This window comes from Giraffa tippelskirchi, chromosome 6 (assembly GCF_054371585.1).
Source record: "Giraffa tippelskirchi isolate mGirTip1 chromosome 6, T2T-mGirTip1v1.2.pri, whole genome shotgun sequence".
Classification (NCBI taxonomy): Eukaryota; Metazoa; Chordata; class Mammalia; order Artiodactyla; family Giraffidae; genus Giraffa; species Giraffa tippelskirchi.
The window spans coordinates 112,751,463-112,772,742 of NC_137280.1; the positions used below are offsets into that span (position 1 = coordinate 112,751,463).

General features: G+C 39.6%; 1 protein-coding gene, 1 long non-coding RNA gene and 1 pseudogene across 4 annotated transcripts in view; 1 reads left to right on the forward strand and 2 right to left on the reverse strand.

Annotated features, from left to right (window-relative positions):
- The first annotated feature begins 2,365 nt into the window (after positions 1 to 2,365).
- Positions 2,366 to 2,669, forward strand: LOC145509804 (translation machinery-associated protein 7 pseudogene; annotated as a pseudogene).
- Positions 2,670 to 3,618: 949 nt separating this feature from the next.
- Positions 3,619 to 8,395, reverse strand: LOC145509805 (uncharacterized). Its single transcript, XR_014056479.1, has 5 exons — positions 7,436 to 8,395; positions 6,015 to 6,230; positions 4,839 to 4,904; positions 4,582 to 4,737; positions 3,619 to 4,477 (listed from the first exon to the last, which is right to left on the reverse strand). It is a non-coding gene; the product is annotated as an uncharacterized LOC145509805 (long non-coding RNA).
- Positions 8,396 to 12,882: 4,487 nt separating this feature from the next.
- Positions 12,883 to 21,280, reverse strand: part of COMMD10 (COMM domain containing 10) — a 180,153-nt gene continuing 171,755 nt past the window's right edge. For all 3 annotated transcript variants that reach the window (XM_081499126.1, XM_081499127.1, XM_081499128.1), the window contains 2 exons: positions 16,440 to 16,499; positions 12,883 to 15,713 (listed from right to left, as the gene is read on the reverse strand). In XM_081499126.1, the coding sequence (XP_081355252.1) occupies positions 15,675 to 15,713; positions 16,440 to 16,499 (99 nt within the window). In that variant the 3' untranslated portion in view covers positions 12,883 to 15,674. The remainder of the gene's footprint in view (positions 15,714 to 16,439; positions 16,500 to 21,280) is intronic.

Sequence of the window (21,280 nt, forward strand, 5' to 3'; positions counted from 1 at the left end):
TGCTTATAGTGATCAAAGACAGGTGACAAGATGACAAGATCTGGCCCAAAAGAACCTTAAACTATTTCTTGGACTTTGTCTGTGACTCCACAACAACAGTTGGTGAGTATATCAATCAGGAGAGAGAAACCACACAGTGATTTACATCAGGAAAGTTTAACATAAAGAATTATCAAGCTATAATAAAACAGTAACTCTAAGATATAACAGAAGGCTTCCCTGGTGACTCAGCCAGTAAAGAACCCACCTGCCAATGCAGGAGACCAGGGTTTGATCCCTGGGTAGGGAAGATCCCATGGAGAAGGAAATGGCAACCCACTCCAGTATTTTGGCCTAGGAAATCCCATGGACAGAGGAGCCTGGCAGGCTACAGTCCATGGTGTTGCCAAGAGTCAGACATGACTTCACGACTAAACCACCACCAAGACATCAGAGAACTTTATAGGGTACCATAGGTTTGAGGATTTAGAAAAGGCAGAGGAACCGGAGATCAAATTGCCAACATCTGTTGGATCATAGAAAAAGCTAGGGAATTCCAGAAAAAATATCTACTTCTGCTTCATTGACTACACTAAAGTCTTTGATTGTGTGGATCACAACAAACTGGAAAATTCTTCCAGAGATGGGAATACCAGACCACCTTACCTGCCTCTTGAGAAATCTGTATTCAGGTCAACAGGCAACAGCTAGAACTGGATATGGAACAACAGACTGTTTCCAAGTTGGGAAAGGAGTAGATCAAGGCTGTATATTGTCACCCTGCTTATTTAACTTATATGCAGAGTACATCATGCGAAATGCAAGGCTGGATGAAGCACAATCTGGGATCAAGATTGCAGGGAGAAATATCAATAACCTCAGATATGCAGATGACACCACCCTTATGGCAGAAAGTAAAGAGGAATGAAAGAGCCTCTTGATGAAAGTGGAAAAGCTGGCTTAAAACTCAGCATTCAAAAAACGAAGATCATGGCATTCGGTCCCATCACTTCATGGCAAATAGATGGGGAAACAATGGAAACAGTGACAGACTTTATTTTCTCGGGCTTCAAAATCACTGCAGATGATGACTGCAGCCATGAAATTAAAAGATGCTTGCTCCTTGGAAGAAAAGCTATGGTCAACCTAGACAGCATATTAAAAAGCAGAGACATTACTTTACCGACAAAGGTCTGTCTAGTCAAAGCTATGCTTTTTCCAGTAGTCATGTATGGATATGAGAGTTGAACCATAAAGAAAGCTGAACGCCAAAGAATTGATGCTTCTGAACTGTGGTGTTGGAAAAGACTCTTGAGAGTCCCTTGGACTGCAAAGAGATCAAACCAGTCAATCCTAAAGGAAATCAGTCCTGAACATTCATTGGAAGGACTGATGTTGAAACTGAAGCCCCAATACTTTGGCCACCTGATGCGAAGAACTGACTCATTGGAAAAGACCCTGATGCTGGGAAAGATTGAATGCAGGAGGAGAAGGGGACAGAGGATGAGATGGTTGGATGGTATCACCAACTCAATGGACACGAGTTTGAGCAAGCTCTGGGGGTTGGTGATGGACAGGGAAGCCAGGCATGCTGCAGTCCATGGGGTCGCAAAGAGTTGGATATATGACTGAGTGACTGAACTGAATTGAACTAACAGGCTTGAGGGAGAGTTCAAGGGAGGATGAACTTGGAAGGGGAGGCTTCCATCCACCTCAAGGCTAGGGTTCATAGCTGGTTGGAGATGGCAGCTGATGTCCATTGGATGGAAGAGAAATTTGTTGTAGGCCAGAGCTGGTCTGCAGTCACTGGGACAGCAGGAAGCTGCCCTCTGGGAAGAAAGCTACAGCTAGTGACCACATGTGTACAGCTGTAGAATGAACACCATTGTTTGCAGGAGGCTTGGGACACACAATGTCAGGAGGGCAAACTTAAGGGGCAGGGGGCCTTGGGTGAGTCATTGCCAGGGGACAGGTGAGCGGGCATGTAGAGGAGCTGGAGGTGATGCTGTGGGCCAGAAGCTTAGGGATGCAGTATTTTGTTGGGAGAGCCACAGGAGAGTGTTCACCAGGCTAGGCCAGGGCTGCAGGTGGCTGAAGGACTGTGTGCTCTGCAGCCCTGACTGGGGCAGAGCACAGACCTCCAAAGACCCTCACACCCACACTGGTGACCAGCAGGTCAGCTGGTGGAACCTGCAGAAGCCTTTTCTTCCCACCCAGTCCCTCTAGTGCCCTTCACTGAGAAAGCTGAACACAGTGCTCACAAGAAAGGAGAAGAACTTAGAGGGATTCCAACCATTATTGCAGAGCAGGTACTGAAGGGGACATTTGGTGGTGAGAGGCAAAAACTGGTATCAAAAGAACCCCAGGCATCCGGTGGCAGGGTCTGGGGAAGGGGCGGCAAGCGCCATGTCGGGCTGCGAAGGTGACAAGAAGAAGCCCCTGAAGCAGCCCAAGAAGCAAGCCAAGGAGGTGGACGAGATAAGGCATTCAAGAAGAAGCAGAAGGAGGAGCAGAAGAAACTCGAGGAGCTAAAAGCAAAGGCCGCGGGGAAAGGCCCCCTGGCCACCGGTGGAATTAAGAAATCTGGCAAAAAGTAAGCTGTTCCTTGTGCCTGAGGCAATGATGACCCTTAGTTGCATTCCTGTTTAAACACCTTGATTCCCTGCCATAGTATCTGTTGCCACCTATAGCTAGAAGGAAGTGTTGTCTCGAAACCTATTGTACATTTAATAATAAACTTTTGTTAAAAAAAAACAAAACAAAAACAAAAACAAAAAAACCCAAAAGAACCCCAAACCAGGTGTCAGAATTCTGAGCACAACTTGTGTAATCTTGGACTAGTGACTTAAGTGTCTCAGTTTCAGTTTATTCATCTATAAAATGGAAATACTACTTGCCCAACTGACTAAATAAGAATACTGTGAGGATCAAATAAGATGAGGGGTATGAAGGACTTTGTCAACTGTAAAGCGCTGCACATTTCCAATGGGCATGGCTGTTAACTGTATTCAGTATTTCATGTGTTGTCCCAAGTGGCGATATTCCCCTGGTATTAAGGCCAAAGAGATGAGACCCTGTCTTGTTTCTTTTGAACTGGCACAAAGTAAGAAGTTACCAGAACTACACCCTTTGACTTACTGACTGACAATCACATTAAGTGAGGAGCTGAAGCTGAAGGTAAAGCTGTGTCTGACCAAGCAAGGATCAACTTCAGCTCCTCAGAGTGGCCCCCACTGATATTTCCCCATCTTTCTTCCTATTGCCAGAAAGCTGCTAGAGCAGTTCAGTAGGGAGAGCCTCTTTGCCCCCTCCCTGATCAGCCTCTTCCTGAGGTCCTGGGGCAATGCCTTTATGGTAGTATCAGCTCAAGGAGCTTCCAGAAAGACCTCACTTCCTGGCCTATTAAATAGATGGTGGATAACTAAATACATAAATGAATGAATAAATAGGCAGAGTTGCCCAGCTAAGGTCTTGTCAGAATCCTATTTGAATATGATAACCATAGGGCCACCAAAAGCCATTTTTCATTAAATATAACATCTTTAAATGCACATATGCACACATGCACACAAGCTACTGCACCTTCCTTTCTCCATTACTTCCTTAAAAACATAAATAAATGAAGAAATTAGGCATATATGCATAGCAACTGCTAATTTACTCATTTATTTATTGTACTTTTGCAGCAGAAACCTCACAGCAGCACAGAGCAGAGCTCTGTCTGGACACCATGGGCACTGGTGTCTGAAGTCTGAAGAGTCTCTCTCTGCATAAAGGGTCCACTCTTGGTGGTCTGTGGCCCCCACCCTCGATCCTAAGACTGCTGCAGATTCATGTCAGGAGGAAGCTGGGAACAAGCTGGGAACAGCTGGAGGGGACGAAAATTGAGGACATGCTGACTGGTCTGGGAGACAACTTCCTGCCATCTGCCTCTACTCCCCTACAATGGCAGTCCTGAAGAGGCAGAAAAAGCAAGCAAGTTTAATTACTCTGAACATATCCTGGGACATTTGAGAGTCCCCTACAAAGGAACTGAAATGTTTCCTGCTTTAACGCTAAACGTCACTAATTAGAAATTTTTGTTGTTGTTGTTCTGCCTGTAGGACATTTTGTGGGTGACGTTCAGCCAGTCAGCACTTTCATAGATGTGGGCATGTCAATGGTTAATTGTTTGAGGCAGAAACAACTTGGTGTTGCAAAATCGGTTTGTTCTGCTTTTGACACACACTGGTATGGGTTAAATACTTCAGGGTGAAACTAATATACGGAATAAGTCTTTAATTCAGTCATTCCCCCACCTGAAGCAAATCCCGTCGGTTTCATATGATGTGAATCAACCCCACTAAGAGATAACTAAACACATTAAGAAAAGGTAGCTCTGAAGTGGCTTGGACATCTGTTACTGGAGCACACAGGGTAACTTGATCAGTCAATTAATAGCGTATTGTATCCTCTTCTCAGTTTCCTACTTAGCTGTGTTGCTTTGTCATCGCTTAGTCTGGAAAGAGAGGAGCCCAGTTTTCGACTGTTCTTTTTCCCTCCACAAATTCAGCAAATGGTCAAAAGACAAAAACACATCAGGCTATCAGGTACATTCCATACCTCTTTAGCTTCCTAGGGAGTTGCAGGGAGAGGCTGAGGTTCAAGTCTTTAGAAACACAGAGGAAGTCGTTGAGTGTTGAGGTCAATTTCCATCCTCCAGTGAACTGGTTTTACTGTTCTATTGTGGCCTTTGAAACTGACTTAGCAATGTCTCCCCTGTTTTCAGAGACACGGGTATTTTATTAGGAACATCAAGCTGGTCTTCTTCAGAGGGAGTCAGCTATTGACTTTAAAGTCTTCCCTCACTCAACGCCTACCTGAGAGTTAAGGTATGGACGATACCTTTCATACTTTGGTCCACAGCTCTCTACATATGTTTACCACTGAAAAATAAGACATACGCTAAGAAGAGTTATAAGGGACAGAGGAGAAATTGTCATTGCATTTAATGGCGCGCACACACACACAGAAAGACTGATGGCAAATGAGAAACAAAGAGACACTTCAGTATTACCTTTCAGAGCTTGTTCAGACTGGGTTAGAGTACATGGTTCACTTTTAAGAACCCTCCCCACCTCCCCTTAACACCTCAGGTTCAGCTTAAATTCTGGACAATCACTAGTCCCTGCCCACCATACAGCACAAAACTACAGCAATGATGCTTTGTTGAGGCAGAGAAGGAAAAGCTAGGCCTTCTTTCTCCAGGTGCTGCCAGCAAGTCCAACTCACAGAGTGAAAGCAGGAAGTGCAAGAGAGGACTACCACTGCACAAACATGGGCTTTTTAAAGCACCCTGCCCATCCGTAAACATCAACCAGGATTTTACAGTTGACCAAACAGAATGGCAAATCCTTCACTCTTAAAAGCTGTGGGGGAGCTAGAAAGGGAGACAATAGCAAAGCAGGTAGAGAAACATTTCTTTCCCTAGAAAACATTCACCCTTTACCCACAAACATGTTCTATTTGAAAACCTATACAGAGAAGCTTATGAAATAGCGGTGGCTTCTTTAGCAAAGCCTAAAATACATGTAATTCAGTCTTAGAAAGGTGATGAAATAAGGAATAATCATTTAATTATAGGAGGATTTTTTACTTCTCAAAAAATATGATTCTATGGAAAGAAAACTTAACTTTTTGAGGTTCCACCTTTTCAAGTAGATACTTTTGTAACCCTAGATCCCCCAGCATAGACTACAAAGCTAAATATAAGAAATAATAAAAATAGTTTTGAGACTACAATGATTACAAATTTAACTGAATGTAAAGCCTAAAGAAAAGGGATCCAAAAGTAAAATGCATTTATGGAAATGGCATTAACTCAAGGAAAATAATCCAGGAAACTGAGACAGGAGGAGAGGTTCCCAGAAGCCAGTAGAGAAGAACCATAGAACTATAAAATCAGAACATGTGAGCAATTTCTCACTGCGTGCCTGGAGGAATAACCCTACAGACGGTGGTCACACCCTGCTGACCCACCAGCTCAGGGCACCTACCAATGCATCTGAGTCAGTCCAGAAGAACTTTATAAGACCGCTGACCCAAACATGTGCTCACTCAGTCTTGTCCAACTCTTGCGACCCCATGGACTTTAGCCCGCCAGGCTCTTCTGTCCATGGGATTCTCCAGGCAAGAATACTGCAGTAGGTTGCCATGCCCTCCTCCAGGGGATCTTCCTGACCCAGGGATCGAACCTACATCTCCTGTGCCTCCTGCATTGCAAACATACAAGGGAGGTTAATAGCACATCTGACAGAGGGGGCCACTCCCAGAGGCCCTCAAGCCTGCTGAGTAGGGACTGCCTGTGTTGGGTGATTTTCAAGTCCAGAAAGTGGGTGCACCCAACCAGCTGGTGATGTATCATTATTCTAGTTCTTTCAGGTCACACAAGTACAGGACATACTCTGCAGTAAGGAACATCGACCCTCTGACACAGAGAGTCCTTTCTACCATGAGGTAGAAAAATCATATATTATAAATCATGACTCTATCAAGAAGAAACCGATCCTTCACACTGGAGTTCTACATCTAAACCCCCAGTCTTGGAAACAAAGGGAAAATTTTAACTGAAGTGTTACTGAACAGCTTTCTACATGGTTCTCTGCAACTTGCTTGCCTTCTGCATTATCTATGTGAACTTTTTCAGACTTCTGTTCTAAGTGATCACAAATACACAAGCTGGACAATCTGTGTTGTGTAAGGGGAGATGTCTTTCTATAACTTTGTCACTGAACTGCCTACATCAGTGGGGAAAGCTTCTTTGTAAACAGGGTGTTCATATGTATCTTTTTTTTTTTTTTTCATATGTATCTTTAATCAAGACAACTTTTTCAATAGGAAACTGAAATCTGGGTAATGAGCTCACAAAATCTATACATAATTAACAAACATCTCAATGTCAGAATGTTGCCAATGTCTTTCTGGAGCATGCCATTTGACCCTGTCACATAAATCACCTCTGAATTTCATAGGAACATAATTGTTCTTTTAGACTTTGTAGCAACAGTAGCAGAAGCATGTCTAAGTCAACTTCATGACCACCATAAACCTCCTCCCAGCAGCAGGAGAACCTGCTCCAGCATTCTGGACAGGAGAAATCTGGGCCTCTAGCAGGTTATCAGGCTTTTATTCTCTTCATATATATTTCCTGTGTGGTAAAGGAAAGGATCAGTGATTTTAGGCAACCCTCCCCAGAAGAGAAGTGACTACTCCCTAAGCAGATTATCAATATATTTGGCTAAGGCCATTTGAAACCTACTTGTGTAAATCTGAGGTTTATGATAGTTTTGTTTGCTTTTAAGAATTCAGATGGTACAGTGCAAATAAGAGAGGCAGAGGGACAAAAACTATTAGTGCACCCCATTAGCTCGTTTAGCCAATATGTCTTCAATACCCTCATGTTCACAGGACTACTTACATCAGCACATAATAGAGAGCCTGGAGTGCAAAGCAGAGCACATGGTCTGGGATGCATGAGTCACTACTTTATCTGATCATTTGGAAAATTACTGTGCTCTGCTGCCAGAGCATAATAACATTCCTGAATGAGGAGAAACGCTGAACCTTCCAAAGCTGAAGTGCTACAGCAGCCTGTTTCTGGGGACAGCTTCTTGCTTTTGTTCGTAGGTTGCCTGGTTGAACCTGTAGGAAGAATCTGAACTGTGGACTAGAAAGAGCACAAAGAAAATCTGGTTATTCTAGAAGCAAAGAGACACAGGAAACAACCTTGAGATATCACTGAGCTCCACACTTTCCAGCAAAGCTACATTAATTAAAGATGAGAAAAACTGTATTATTGGCTTTTCCTTAAACAACCAGGAAGGATGTACTGTATTCTTCAAAACTTCAGAAATAAATTCAACTGTTAAATTTACTGTTAAATGCTTTCCGCTTCTTTCCTTTACCTAGATTCCTTTGAAGAAATATTTTTTAAAACCCAAGTCATTTATAGAATGAGATTCTCATACTCATTAAAAGACACTAAAAATGACTGAACTCTAGTTTTACTAAGGGAACATTATTATCTATTCATTATTTTTCCAGCTTTGGAGATTAAAACAATTTCTCTAATCCTGTAACATCCTCTTCCTTACAGATACACAGCCTGGACCTGCTTCAACTTTCTTGTCTTTGCAACACTTCTTTTGAAATGAAAACTAATAACTTTCTATTTCAAATAAAACAAAGAAAGCAAGCAATGAAAACTCTCAGCATTCGGATTTGGATCATAGGTCTTGAGTCAGCTGAGTGAGTGAGTGAAGCTGCTCAGTCGTGTCTGACTCTTTGCGACCCCATGGACTGTAGCCTACCACGCTCCTCTGTCCATGGAATTCTCCAGGCAAGAGTACTGGAGTGGGTTGCCGTTTCCTTCTCCAGAGGATCTTCCCAACCCAGGGATCGAACCTGGGTCCTCCCGTATTGTAGGCAGATGCTTTACTGTCTGAGCCACCAGGGAGTCAGCTAGTACAACCTTATTACACTTCAGATAAAAGCAAAAGACCTTTGATAAGATTCTAGAGTATGTTTGACAGGGGTAGTGGGGAAGGAAGCAATGATAAAATCCTTGAAATTCTCCAAAATTATAAATTCCATTAAGCTTTACTCTAAAGTGCCTCAAATTAATGTGCTCCTAATATTAGCATTAAATGAGGCTGGTGTATTGAGTAGGACCATTTGCATAATGATGACAAAAATCAAAGTTTTAGGGAAGCAAAATTGACTCATTTGAAACTTAAATTCTAATTCCTGATCAGTTTCTGACTAATGAGCCTGAACAAGTCAGAACTGTCCTGGCCCTCTTCTTCAACAGTGGAAGACAGATTATGTAAAATGTTGGGGGAAATTTATAACATATACCTATGGCTTCTAAAACTTTCCAAGTAACCACACTAGGGAGGGGTTCATATACCATCCTGTAGTCCTAAGAGCTTAGCCTCAAGTTGCAGGCTGCGAGCAAGAAGTTTTTTTTGAAATTTCCCATTTTCTCTTTAACTTTTATACGTACTTCCAACTAGACTGATGTTGTTTAGTTACTAAGCTGTGTCCAACTCTTTTGTGACCCCATGGATTATAGTCCGCCAGGCTTCTCTGTCCATGGTATTTCCCAGGCAAGAATACTGGAGTGGGTTGCCATTTCCTTCCCCAGGGGATCTTCCTGACCCAGGGATTGAACCAATGGTCTCCTATGTTTCCTGCATTGGCAGGCAGATTCTTTACCACTGTGTCACCTGGGAAGAGCATTTCCAATTATATGCTGTAAAATATTCATCTCTCTTTAAAAATATACGTGCTCTAAATTACTGGCTAATTTAAATCATGGCACCCCCATTTAAGCTACCAGCTAAGATGCAGTATTAAAAAGACACCAAATACAGCTGTTAAACAAAACGCTTATCTCTCATGTAAGGGTCTGGAGGCAAAAGCTTGTCAAGGGCATATCAGCAGTACTGCCCCATAAGCACATTTGGGGACCAGCCTCCTTCCATCTTGTTGCTCTCTATCCCTTAAGGTATCATCCTTACCTTCTCAGTTAAAACCGTGTGTGTGATAGTCACTCAGTCATGTCCAGCTCTTTGTGATCCTATGGACTGCAACCCGCCAGGCTCTTTGGTCCATGGGATTCTCCAGGCAAGAATACTAGAGTGTGTTGCCATTCCCTTCTCCCATCAAATCTATGTTTTAGTCAGAAAGGGCAAAGAAAAGTGAAGATGAAAAGTCTCACTTTTCATTGGTGAGACCTAGTCATATGGCTGCAGTAGATACGGAGCGTGAAAAAACACAGTGTCTAATTGGATGGCCATGTGGCTGGCAAAAATTAAAATAAAAGTGATGCTACAGAAATATATACCATATCTGTCTTACAAATTTATATACCTACCAACTGCAATATTCCTCTAGGGATGCCTTAAAGATGTGTGGTATATAAGAAATGGGTCTGTAACTGTTTTCATGTAAAGAGCCAGGTAATAAATATTATGGGCTTCCCAGGTGGTTCAGTGGTAAAGAATCCCCCTGCCAAGCAAGAGACGTGGGTTCAATCCCTGGGTTGGAAATATCCTTTGGAGAAGGAAATGGCAACCTACTCCAGTATTCTTGCCTTGGAAATTCCATGGGCAGAAGAGCCTGGTAGGCGTAGTTCATAAGGTCGCAGAAAGAGTCGGACACAACTTAGCAACCAAACAACAAGTAAATATTATAGGCTTCCTGGGTACATGCTCTCTGCTGCAACTACTTAACTCTACTATTGTACTGCAAAAGCAGCCATGGACTGTATGACTACATGTAAACGAAAGAACATGACTAGTTTTAGTCATCTATTACAACATTACAAATTACTACAACATTAGAAGTTTAAATCTACATGCTATTATCTCACAATTACCATGGATCAGGTCCAGAGTCGGGGTCCTTCATGTAGGCTCTCAAAAGGCTGCAATCACGGTCAACTGGAGTATGCTCTCACTTGGAGGCTTGACTGGGAAAGAATCTACTTCCAACCCACTCCGGTTGCTAGCGGATTTATTTCCTTGTGCCTGCAAGACTGAGGGCTTAGGGCCTCAGCTTCCTGGTGGCTGCTGGCTGCTCTCAGCACCTAGAGATCACCTGTAGTTCCTTGCCGTGTGGTTCTGTCCAGAGCCCCTCTTACAATATGGCAGCCAGTTTCTTCAAAGTAAAGAAGGGGAAAGTCTCTAAATGAATTTGGTATCACGACAGAATTTTATGTAATGTAACAGTCACAGGAGTGACATCCCATTACCTTTGTCATATTTTATTGGCTAGAAGTAAGTTAACAGGTGCTGCCCACACTCAAGGGGACAGGATTAGATCTAGGTATAAATATTGAAAGAAAGGGATGACTGAGGGTTTGTCCACTAGAGCTGTGTTCTAATAAAACTTTATAAAAACAAGGGGTGGGCTGGATTAGGCCCACAGGGCATAGTTTACAGACACCTGGTATAATAAATACAGTGTAGAAGCCATTGTTTAAGGTATGAAGAGGTAAGAATTCATTGAATAGAGTTAGAGAGGAAGAATCCTTAGAGCTAGGAGAGCTATATAGAAAGATGGTACTATCCCATAACACACCTATTACCTTGTTAATAAAAAAAAATTAATAATGGGATAGATGAGCATTATGCTCAAATCTAGTTATCATAAGACAGAGTTGTTATTAGAACACTAATTAACTACAAAGGGAAGGAGCTTCACAGTAAGCTTTCTCCAAGTTTACTTTAATTCACACTTTACATGGAATAATTTCAACAGAAAGCCTAGTCATTTTCTTAGTGATTATGAAAAAGACAGCTAGCACTTATATGATTATTGTAAGTCAGGAATTATGCTAAATGTTTAATTTGAAATATCTCATTTAATCTTCATAATAATTCCATGTAATTTAGATTATTATTATTCCCATCACAAAGATTAGGAAACTGAGCTTAAGCAAATTAAGTAACACAAAAGGCAATAAAACTAGTATACAACTCTTAGTCTGTCCTGAGGTTCTAAACACTTAAATTTTACTTGAAATTTAATGGGAAGTCGTTAAAGGTTTAATGCAGGGAGGTAGTGTAAATTAACATGGTTAATGTTTGTAGTGATATGGATGGAGACAGAGTGTCATACAAAGTGAAATGAGTCAGAAAGAGAAAAATATATATCATATATTAATGCATATATATGGAATCTAGAAAAATGGCATAGATGAACCTATTCACGGAGCAGGACTAGAGACACAGACATAGAGAATAGACATGTGGACACAAGGGGGAAGGGGAGAGTGAACTGAACTGAGAGAGTTGCACTGACATATATACTGTATAATACACAATGTATGTGTACAATAGATAGCTAGTGGGAAGCTGCTATATAGCACAGGGAGCTCAGCTTGGTGCTCTGTGATGACCTAGAGGCATGGGATGGGGTCAGAGGAGGGGTAGGAGGGAGGTTCAAGAGGGAGGGGATATATGTATATGTATAACTGGTTCACTTTGTTGTACAGTAGAAACTAACACAACATTGGAAAGCAATTATACTCCAGTAATAATAAGAAGCATATTAGCTCCGTGTGGAGGCTGGACTGAAGTGGGGCTAGAGGAAGCAGGGTAGTCAGGGCAAAGATGATGGTAGCCTGCAGAAGACAGTACCCTGGGGATACATGTGTAAGACATTAGGCGGCAGCAGTGATAGGCTGCCTCTCTACTGAAAACCACTCCACTATTCACTTGTCATGACACTCCAACCACACTGATTTTTGGTTCCTGGAATGTGCTGGGATTTCCAGTCACTGGGATTTTGCATTGGCCATTCTATCTAGAATGCTTTTCACTCTATTCTGCTACGGCCTCATTCTAACTCATCCTACAGGACTCAACCCAAAACTCACTTCCTTTGGGAAACCTTCCTTGAATTATTTTCTTTTAAGAGAATTCAATTATTTTTCATCCCATACTTGTTCACAATTTATTACATTTTGCTTGTTTTTATACTGACTGTCTAACACATTACACTTCAAGAAGCCAGGAAGCGTATTAGTTTGCTCATCATTGTTAGCATACTACCTAGAGTACACACCGTTCCAGGCACCATAGGCAGTCATATAATGTTTGTTGAGGAAGGATATAAATAAATAAATGTCTGACTTCACTTAGCTACTATGCAACTGTTTTTCGCATTTTCTGATTTTAGAAGAAATTTTCCTCTTCTATCTCTCTGGAATTATCAACATAATATATTCCAAGTAATTAGTGATGCTCCAATATCCAACCCACTCTCACTCCACACTCTTCCCAAAACCCACCCCCAGATTAAAAATAATGTTGAAAATGAAACATACAGTAGGAAGAAGGGGCTGATGAAGTTGGCTTGAGGCAGGTGAATTTCATTTATTGTTGGTATGAGTATAAACTGATACGAACCTTTGGGGAAGTAATTTATCAGTATGCAAAAATGGCCTTAAAATAAATATAAATTAAAAAAACAAACATAAAGAGGGATGTGTGTGTTTACATTTACGAGACATCTGAAATGATAAAAACCAAATGTTTCCAATGAGTTAGGTGGATACTCCTGGGGAGAGACCTTTTTTTTACACATTTTTTAAAAAATAGGCAATTTTATATTTACAATAATTCCATTAAAAGTAAAAATAAAAAGTAAATCTTCATACTTTTGGCATAATAATCCCACTTCTAGGAATCTGTATTAATAATAAAATAATGAAAAAACGTGGCCTAGGGTTTATTTATAATGATCTTCACCAGTGAGTTCTTTAGTATTTTTTAAAATTGAAAATCATCTAAATGGCCAACACTGATAGATTGGATAATTAAATAATAATTATCCATTCAAATGAAGGACTACTTAATGATAGAAGGGAAAGATATGTGAATAGGAAAAAAGATAACAACCTTCAATAAAATCTACTAAAATGTCATTAATGGTCATTTCTGAAAAATGAGAGTATATAACTTTAGGTTACTCTTTTATGATTTTTTGGTGTTTGCCAATTTAAAGAATCAGATTTGCTAATCAAAGAATTGCAAATATTATTTGCAATACTTCTTTCTAACAAGTAATTATATTTTTATTCAATCCTCATGACAAGCATTCACATAAAACATGTTTATCTGCTAAGAAAGAAGGTTTCAGTTTCCACTTATCACTCCACTCACCTTATTTCTGTGAAAAAATAACACACAATAATCTTCAGGAATGATGCCTTCTTTTTTACTTGTGTATCATAACAATGGTAGTGGCTTAAGAAGTAAAATTATCTGCAATTAAATATGCTTCAAGAATAATTATGTTCTTAGCAGGAATTAAACCTCCAATTACCCATTCTTCCTTCAATGCCTTTGGTCAGACTTTCCTGAACTAAACTAATGGAGAGAAAACTATTTACCACTATTTTAAGCTACAATAGGAAATTTCATTATGAAGTGTCACATTTCACTTAAGATACCTACACTGGGAATTAAGTCAGCATCATACCAATGAAAACATCTACCTATTCGTATGGTCACTGTCAGGAAGGTCTAACAAATTCAGCTTGAAATGACGGATGTCTATTTGTACATAAGAAGTCTGAAAGAATATTTACCAAAATGTTTATAGCAGTCAGGTACATTCCTCTGGGGACCAGCAGAACAGTGCATAAAAATATAAGACAGGTCCTGCAAGCTATGCTGCTGCTGCTGCTGCTGCTAAGTCGCTTCACTCGTGTCCGACTCTGTGCAACCCCATAGACGGCAGCCCACCAGGCTCCTCCATCCATGGGATTTTCCAGGCAAGAGTACTGGAGTGGGGGCCATTGCCTTCTCCGCCTGCAAGCTATATACGGAAACAAATCCTAATACATTATAAAAGTGTCTTCTAGATATGCTATTGATGGAAGTTTGAGTTTAACAACTTTTCAAATCAATCAACTATGGATACCCACTATAATATTTACATTCTGAAATAATCCAAACACCTAATCCTTCTAAGCAACAACATACAAACACACATATAAATAAATAAGGGCATAAATTCCATATACTGAACATTTATTTGGGAGACATTTAACATCTGTATTACTCAGGTACCTCATATAAGGACTGTGATTTAAATCCAATGGTTCTGTTTAACTATAGGATATTTCTGAAATCAAATTCTTTCATGTGAAGTCATATTTGAACCTCTCTGTTGTTCTTGCTTTCTCTCATTTTCTCCTTCTCTCCCGTTTTCCTTCTTTCCTTCCTCCCTTGCTATCTGCCTGTCTCCCTAGAAAAAATACAGTACAGACTTTTCATTCATAAAAACTTCAAGTGATTATTTTCTGCAGGCAACTATACTCATATGTATATATATCCATAGCATAAAATACTGTGCACTTTAGTTCAACTAATTCTATGGCATAAAAATCCCATTGATTGAAATTAATTAACATATTTACAGAAAGAGAATATAAGTGTTTTAAAAATTTAAGGATATTCATTTAGCACTCACTACAATTATTTTTATTCATGATCTGAATTTGTCTCCCATGCTATGAAATGAATTATTATTAACTTGCAGCACACAAAAACGTAAACTGCTATTAAATCACTAAACTCAGAGAAAAAAATTAAAGCACATAGAGATGCTCGCTAGAGTTGACTTATAAACTAGTACTAGCTTTCTTTAAAATTTCAAAATATACTCATTATATTAAAGGAAAAAAATGCCATAATGCATTTAATTGAATGTGGCTACTGTCTTATGTTTATTAATGTAATTAATGACATTCTGTGTTCTAAGGTACACATTATATTGTATCCATGGATCCTCCTTAATAAACAAAAGTATCATCAAGTATGTAAAAAATAAACAGGTCAGGCAATAAAGCAAAAATAAGCAGTAAAAATCACACGAGAGCCACTTTTGTTTCCTTTAAAATAACAGTGTTCTGAAACAACTGCTTGCTTTGGGCACACAGAACTAGAGAATGTATATTAGAACATCGGTACTCAGAACAATGATCTTCTTCGGCTGTTATTTGTCTAAGAAGCAAGAAGCCATATAATTTACAAGGAGAAAGCGACTGAATCCTTCAGAAAACACAACCTGGCAGTTAATCTTCAAAGCAAAATTAGGAGGTGGCAGAAGTGTGATAGAGAAACCAGTCTTCAAGAACATCATGTAAGGGAATCCAGCTGTGCTTGTATGGTCTCTAGCTGTTTACAGAGACAAAAAAAAGAGAGAGAGTTGGTGAAGGGAGAGAAATTCATATGAAGTATTGTTTAGAAACATGTAAATGAAGGAAAAGAATGCAACTGGTAGCTCTGCATTTTAAATCCACTCACAGAGCAATAAATACACCACTTAGAAAATTTTTCTTTTTATGTGAAGCTATTAGAATTCCAGCTTGCTAAGTTTTCGAATTTGTAAACAAGGATGTCTAAATACTATTGTTTAAAATGCACCTAGCTGTTTTATTTTAAATGATCACTACATAAGATTTGTAAGGGGGGAGGGTGGTAGAGGGAACAGTGCATTTTCCTGGGTTACAAAAATCAGCATTTAAAAAGAAACATGAAATATCCTCAAAGATAAATCTTTACAGGCCTAGTATGTTCCTTTTCCCTTGGGCCCAGAAATTAAAATATTTAACATTATCTAAGGGCCAGTGTGGCTAGATACTACACAGTTTATTACTTAATGCTTTACATTAAAACAATAATCCTATTGCTTTAATTAAAACCATATCCATTTTCTTCCTGATTTGGTCTGTCAGATCCTCTTCATCTCAGCAATGTTTCCTACTATGAAACATAAGGTATTCACAAGGGAAGTTTAAGGAACTCAGCTCCATAATAGGGCATTTAAAAATAAGAATTCATGAAATGGAGGAAACATTGTGAAAAACCCCCATATAGGAAATTATTGAAAAAAATACATACCTTGTTATAGAAATCAAACAATTCCTTGTGACTGAATTCCACAAGAACTTTCTGCAGGCTCTGTAAAGAAAAGAAAGGAAGGGAGAAAGAAAGAAAAAAATTTAGTTTTGTACAGTTTACACTGCATTTCTTTTCTCTCCAGCTAGCCTCAGAATATCCCATATTATTCTCTGAGTGGTTTAAATAAGGAGAAAAAAAAAAACTTACCTGGTCTACTCAACCCCACTGTTCCAAGGACTCAAAAAATACATTTAATAACACTCCACTGTAACAAAAGGTTTCAACTCTACAGGGGTGTCTGTTCTTTAAGTTGATTCCACAAAGGTTAACAAAATACAGGCCAACAAGGGAACTCTTTCATTATCTATTTTTTTCAAGACAGAGATAATACATGAGATTATATTTCATCTTTCTCAGCAGTCCATTTGAAATCTGGTAAATACCATTACACAAAGACACTGGCGGCAGCATATCTGATTGAACTCATCCAGCCATTAATGCCGCACACCAGCACAGCTGCTGCCTCCAAGCACTAACTAACAGTTACGATCTTAACCTGCTGAGATGGTTACCTTTTCAAATGCACAGACTCAGCAAAAGTTAACAATTAACACAACAGCTTCAAAGCTGGGACTTAAACATGCTCATTCCTTTCCCCTCACATGCAATAGAGAACTCTTTAAGGATGCTACAGATACTGAGTGATATCATGTATGTACACAGGACGGGGGAGTAGAGTGCAACATCTAACCTAACCCACCTCAATCTGCTTGGGGTTGATTCTGTAAACTGAGGAAACAAACACGTTTCTGAAAAGTGTTCCAACATGTTTATTTTACTCAAGGTACCTTTGGGAAGTGAAAATTAACGAGGAGAGAACATCAAGAATGTGTTACCTGCTCTGACCACACTGTCGTAACAGGCACCATGAACTGAAGAAATGGAAAACTGTTGCCAACAGACAATGATTCATGTGCTTAACTGCCTACAGTTATTGCCAATATTATATTAATTCTAAGTTTCTAGGCTCACTGTTTTTTGGTTTTACTTGTTTTAATGATTTCCATTTCTATTTAGAAAGCCAACATTTTTCAAACCATGTCTTCTCTAGATAACTTCAGGAGAGTCAATGGGGCTCTGCTCAGAAATGGCACTTCCCTTTAGATGTAGCGCAAGCACACAGGCTCAAATTCCTTTCTTTGGTTTCTCTTACACACTCACATAAGTACTTAAGTTTTAAAATGAATGAAGAAGCATACCAGCTTTAAAGCCGTATCCTTTACAAATGATTTTTTTAAAACTATAATTTTTCAATCATATTAGAAAAATCAGTTGATTAATTGGCACATAACATGAAACCTCCAAAGGCTGAATCAGTATTATCCAGCCATGACATATTTCCTCCGGCAGTTAAAGAGAGATGATAAGCCTAGGTTTACCCTAGGGAAAAGCAAAGCAAGTTCATTTCTTTACCCCCACAGCCAGAAGTTAGGAGAGACTGAAGACTGAATCAGCATGTCAACAACTGATTTGCTGTAACTTAGAGGTAGCAGACAAGCTAGGCTCTTGTTTCCTCTATTTTGCTTTGCCATCTTTCAAGGTAGTATTTTCTAGTTATGCTACACTTAGGAAAGCAAAGGAAGGTAACTTAAAAAAAATACGTCTTAAAATAACAATAGCTAAAACAATTGTGTGTGTGTGTGTGTGTGTGCGCATGAGTGTGTGTATATAGAGAGGGATGTTAATTTTTATACACACACATCCATCTAAGACTCTAGGTACCCTTGGGAGACTGGATCCAGGACTTGCTGTGAATACCAAATTTTGTGGATGAAGTCCCATAACTGCCCCTCCAGATCTGTGGCTCCCAATCTTACATTCAAACAACTGCAGATGATGTAGTGCCACAGCATTTATTGAAAAAAATCCACATGTAAGTGGATTACATGTGGATTTTTTTCATCTGCACAGTTCAAACCTGTGTTCTTCAAAGGTCAACTAAATTGAGCATCTTGCCTTACTGAAATAGCCCCAAGAAGGAAAAGAACTGATACCTTGATTTAAAACTCCCTATATTTGGCATAATATCTGGTAGCTTATAACCGCGATCATTTCCCATTCGACACATAATGACTTAGAGAAGACCATGAGAATATGAAAAAGTGAGGGAATGATTTTGTTTCATGTCTATGTGTAGGGAGCATTATCCTAGATTTTGAGAATCAATGTTTACCAAAGGGGTAGCCAGGGGCAGTGGTTAAAAGTTTTAGGGAAATAAGGAAGGAGATTAAGTGTGTAGGATAAAAAGGAAAGGAGAGTGGAGCTGGCCAGGGTCCAATTTCCAAATATGTCATGTTCTATCTAACATGGAACCCCACAGAGTCCAAGAATATTAAATGCAAATCTGACCTTTCAGGACATTATAGAAGTACTTCACTGAGAAAAAAGTATAGATCACGTTTCATTTCACAGTTTGGTAGCTTTATTTATGACTTCAAGTTTAGAATGAACGATAGCTTCTCTTTTTACTCTTCATTCAGGTCCCACAAATATTATGAGTTCAGTTCAGTTCAGTCACTCAGTTGTGTCCGACTCTTTGCAACCCCATGAACCACAGCACGCCAGGCCTCCCTGTCCATCGCCACCTCCTGGAGTCTACCCAAACCCATGTCCACTGAGTCAGTGATGCCATCCAACCATCTCATCCTCTGTCATCCCCGTCTCCTCCTGCCCTCAATCTTTCCCAGCATCAGGGTCTTTTCAAATGAGTCAGCTCTTCACATAAGGTGGCCAAAGTATTGGAGTTTCAGCTTCAACATCAGTCCTTCCAATGAACACCCAGGACTGATCTCCTTTAGGATGGACTGGTTGGATCTCCTTGCAGTCCAAGGGACTCTCAAGAGTCTTCTCCAACACCACAGTTCAAAAGCATCAATTCTGCGGTGCTCAGCTTTCTTTATTGGAGAAGGAAATGGCAGCCCACTCCAGTATTCTTGCCTGGAGAATCCTGTGGATGGAGGAGCCTGGTGGGCTGCTGTCCATGGGGTCACCAGAGTCGGACACGACTGAGACAACTTAGCATGCATGCATGCAGCTTTCTTTATAGTCCAACTCTCACATCCATACATGACTACTGGAAAAACCATAGCCTTGACTAGATGGACCTTTGTTGGCAAAGTAATGTCTTTGCTTTTTAATATGCTGTCAAGGTTGGTCATAACTTTCCTTCCAAGGAGTAAGCATCTTTTAATTTCATGGCTGCAATCACCATCAGCAGTGATTTTGGAGCCCAGAAAAATAAAGTCAGCCACTGCTTCCACTGTTTCCCCATCTATTTGCCATGAAGTGATGGGACCAGATGCCATGATCTTAGTTTTCTGAATGTTGAGCTCTAAGCCATCTTTTGCACTCTCCTCTTTCACTTTCATCAAGAGGCTCTTTAGTTCTTCTTCACTTTCTGCCTTAAGGGTACTTAATAACTGGTATCATCTGTGAATCTGAGGTTATTGATAGTTCTCCCGGCAATCTTGATTCCAGCTTGAGCTTCCTCCAGCCCAGCGTTTCTCATAATGTACACCTGATCAAAATCTTTCCTGGGATTATACCATTTTTAAGAAGAAAATATACACTTGAGCTTTCCTTGAGAATATAACCAGAAAGTCACAAATTTGCTTATCAAATGAGAATCAACTCTTTAACTTTCAAATCATTATGTTGATGATACACCCAAAACCGATAGTATGTTATGTAAATTATATCTCAATTTTTTAAAAAAAGTCACATGGGTGGTAGCATTTGGCTGGAGAGAAGGAGCAAATCATCAAGAGACCCTTACAGACCAGATTTGATTTAGCCAGTGTGAATGATCCGAAAGCCTGGCCAGTGATGGAACGCAAGGACTGGGGATGAGGGACAAATAATTAGGAACAGCCTTTTTCTTGGGAGGTTTCCTGGCAGTTTCCCTAGCTGAAAGGCTACTCATGGGCAGTCTGGACAGACAACCTTGATCTGATTAAAAAAAAAAAAAAGCGACAAGAAGACTTGAATAGGCACTTGCCAGAAGAGGATATCCAAACAGAGAAAAACATGAAAATATATGTTGAAAGGGATAAAAGCATGAATAACTATCTTGCAAACTTGTCTGGAATTATTTACTAAAGCTGAATATTTATATATGTCCTATGACTCAGAAATTCCATCCTAAATATTAATATTGAACTCAATAGAAATATACACATTTGGGCACCTTGAGATAGATGCAAGAATGGTGATAGCATTATGATTCAAAAGAACCAAAACTGGAAGTAATAAAAACTTGTTTCAACAGAAGAATATATAAGTAAATTGTAGTACAGGAATACAATGGAATGTTATTCAGACAGGACAACAACCAAAGCCAAATACAGTATCATGCATGACTCTAACAAAATAATGTTGAACATTAGGAGTGGGCACAGAAGAACATGTATGACTAATTTCATGCACAAGAATATTTTTAAAAAACAACAGAAACACTTTTAGAGACACTTAGGTGGTAAAACTGTAATGAATCAACAAAAATATTATTGAAGTATCACAACACTGATCACCTCTGGGTGACTCGACAGAGGAGGCAGTAACTGGGAGAAAGCATAGGAGAGGCTTCTCATTTCTTCTGATTATTATTGTTATAAATTAGGCAATAATTATTTCTTGATCTTGGTGTTGGATATAAGGGTGTCTCCTTTTTTTGACAAATTACTGTGCTATTTTTCTGCATGTGTGCTATATTTTACCAATTAAAAAAAAAGATGGCACTGTTATGTGTTAAATTCATGCATTTTTATTCAATAAGTTTTTAT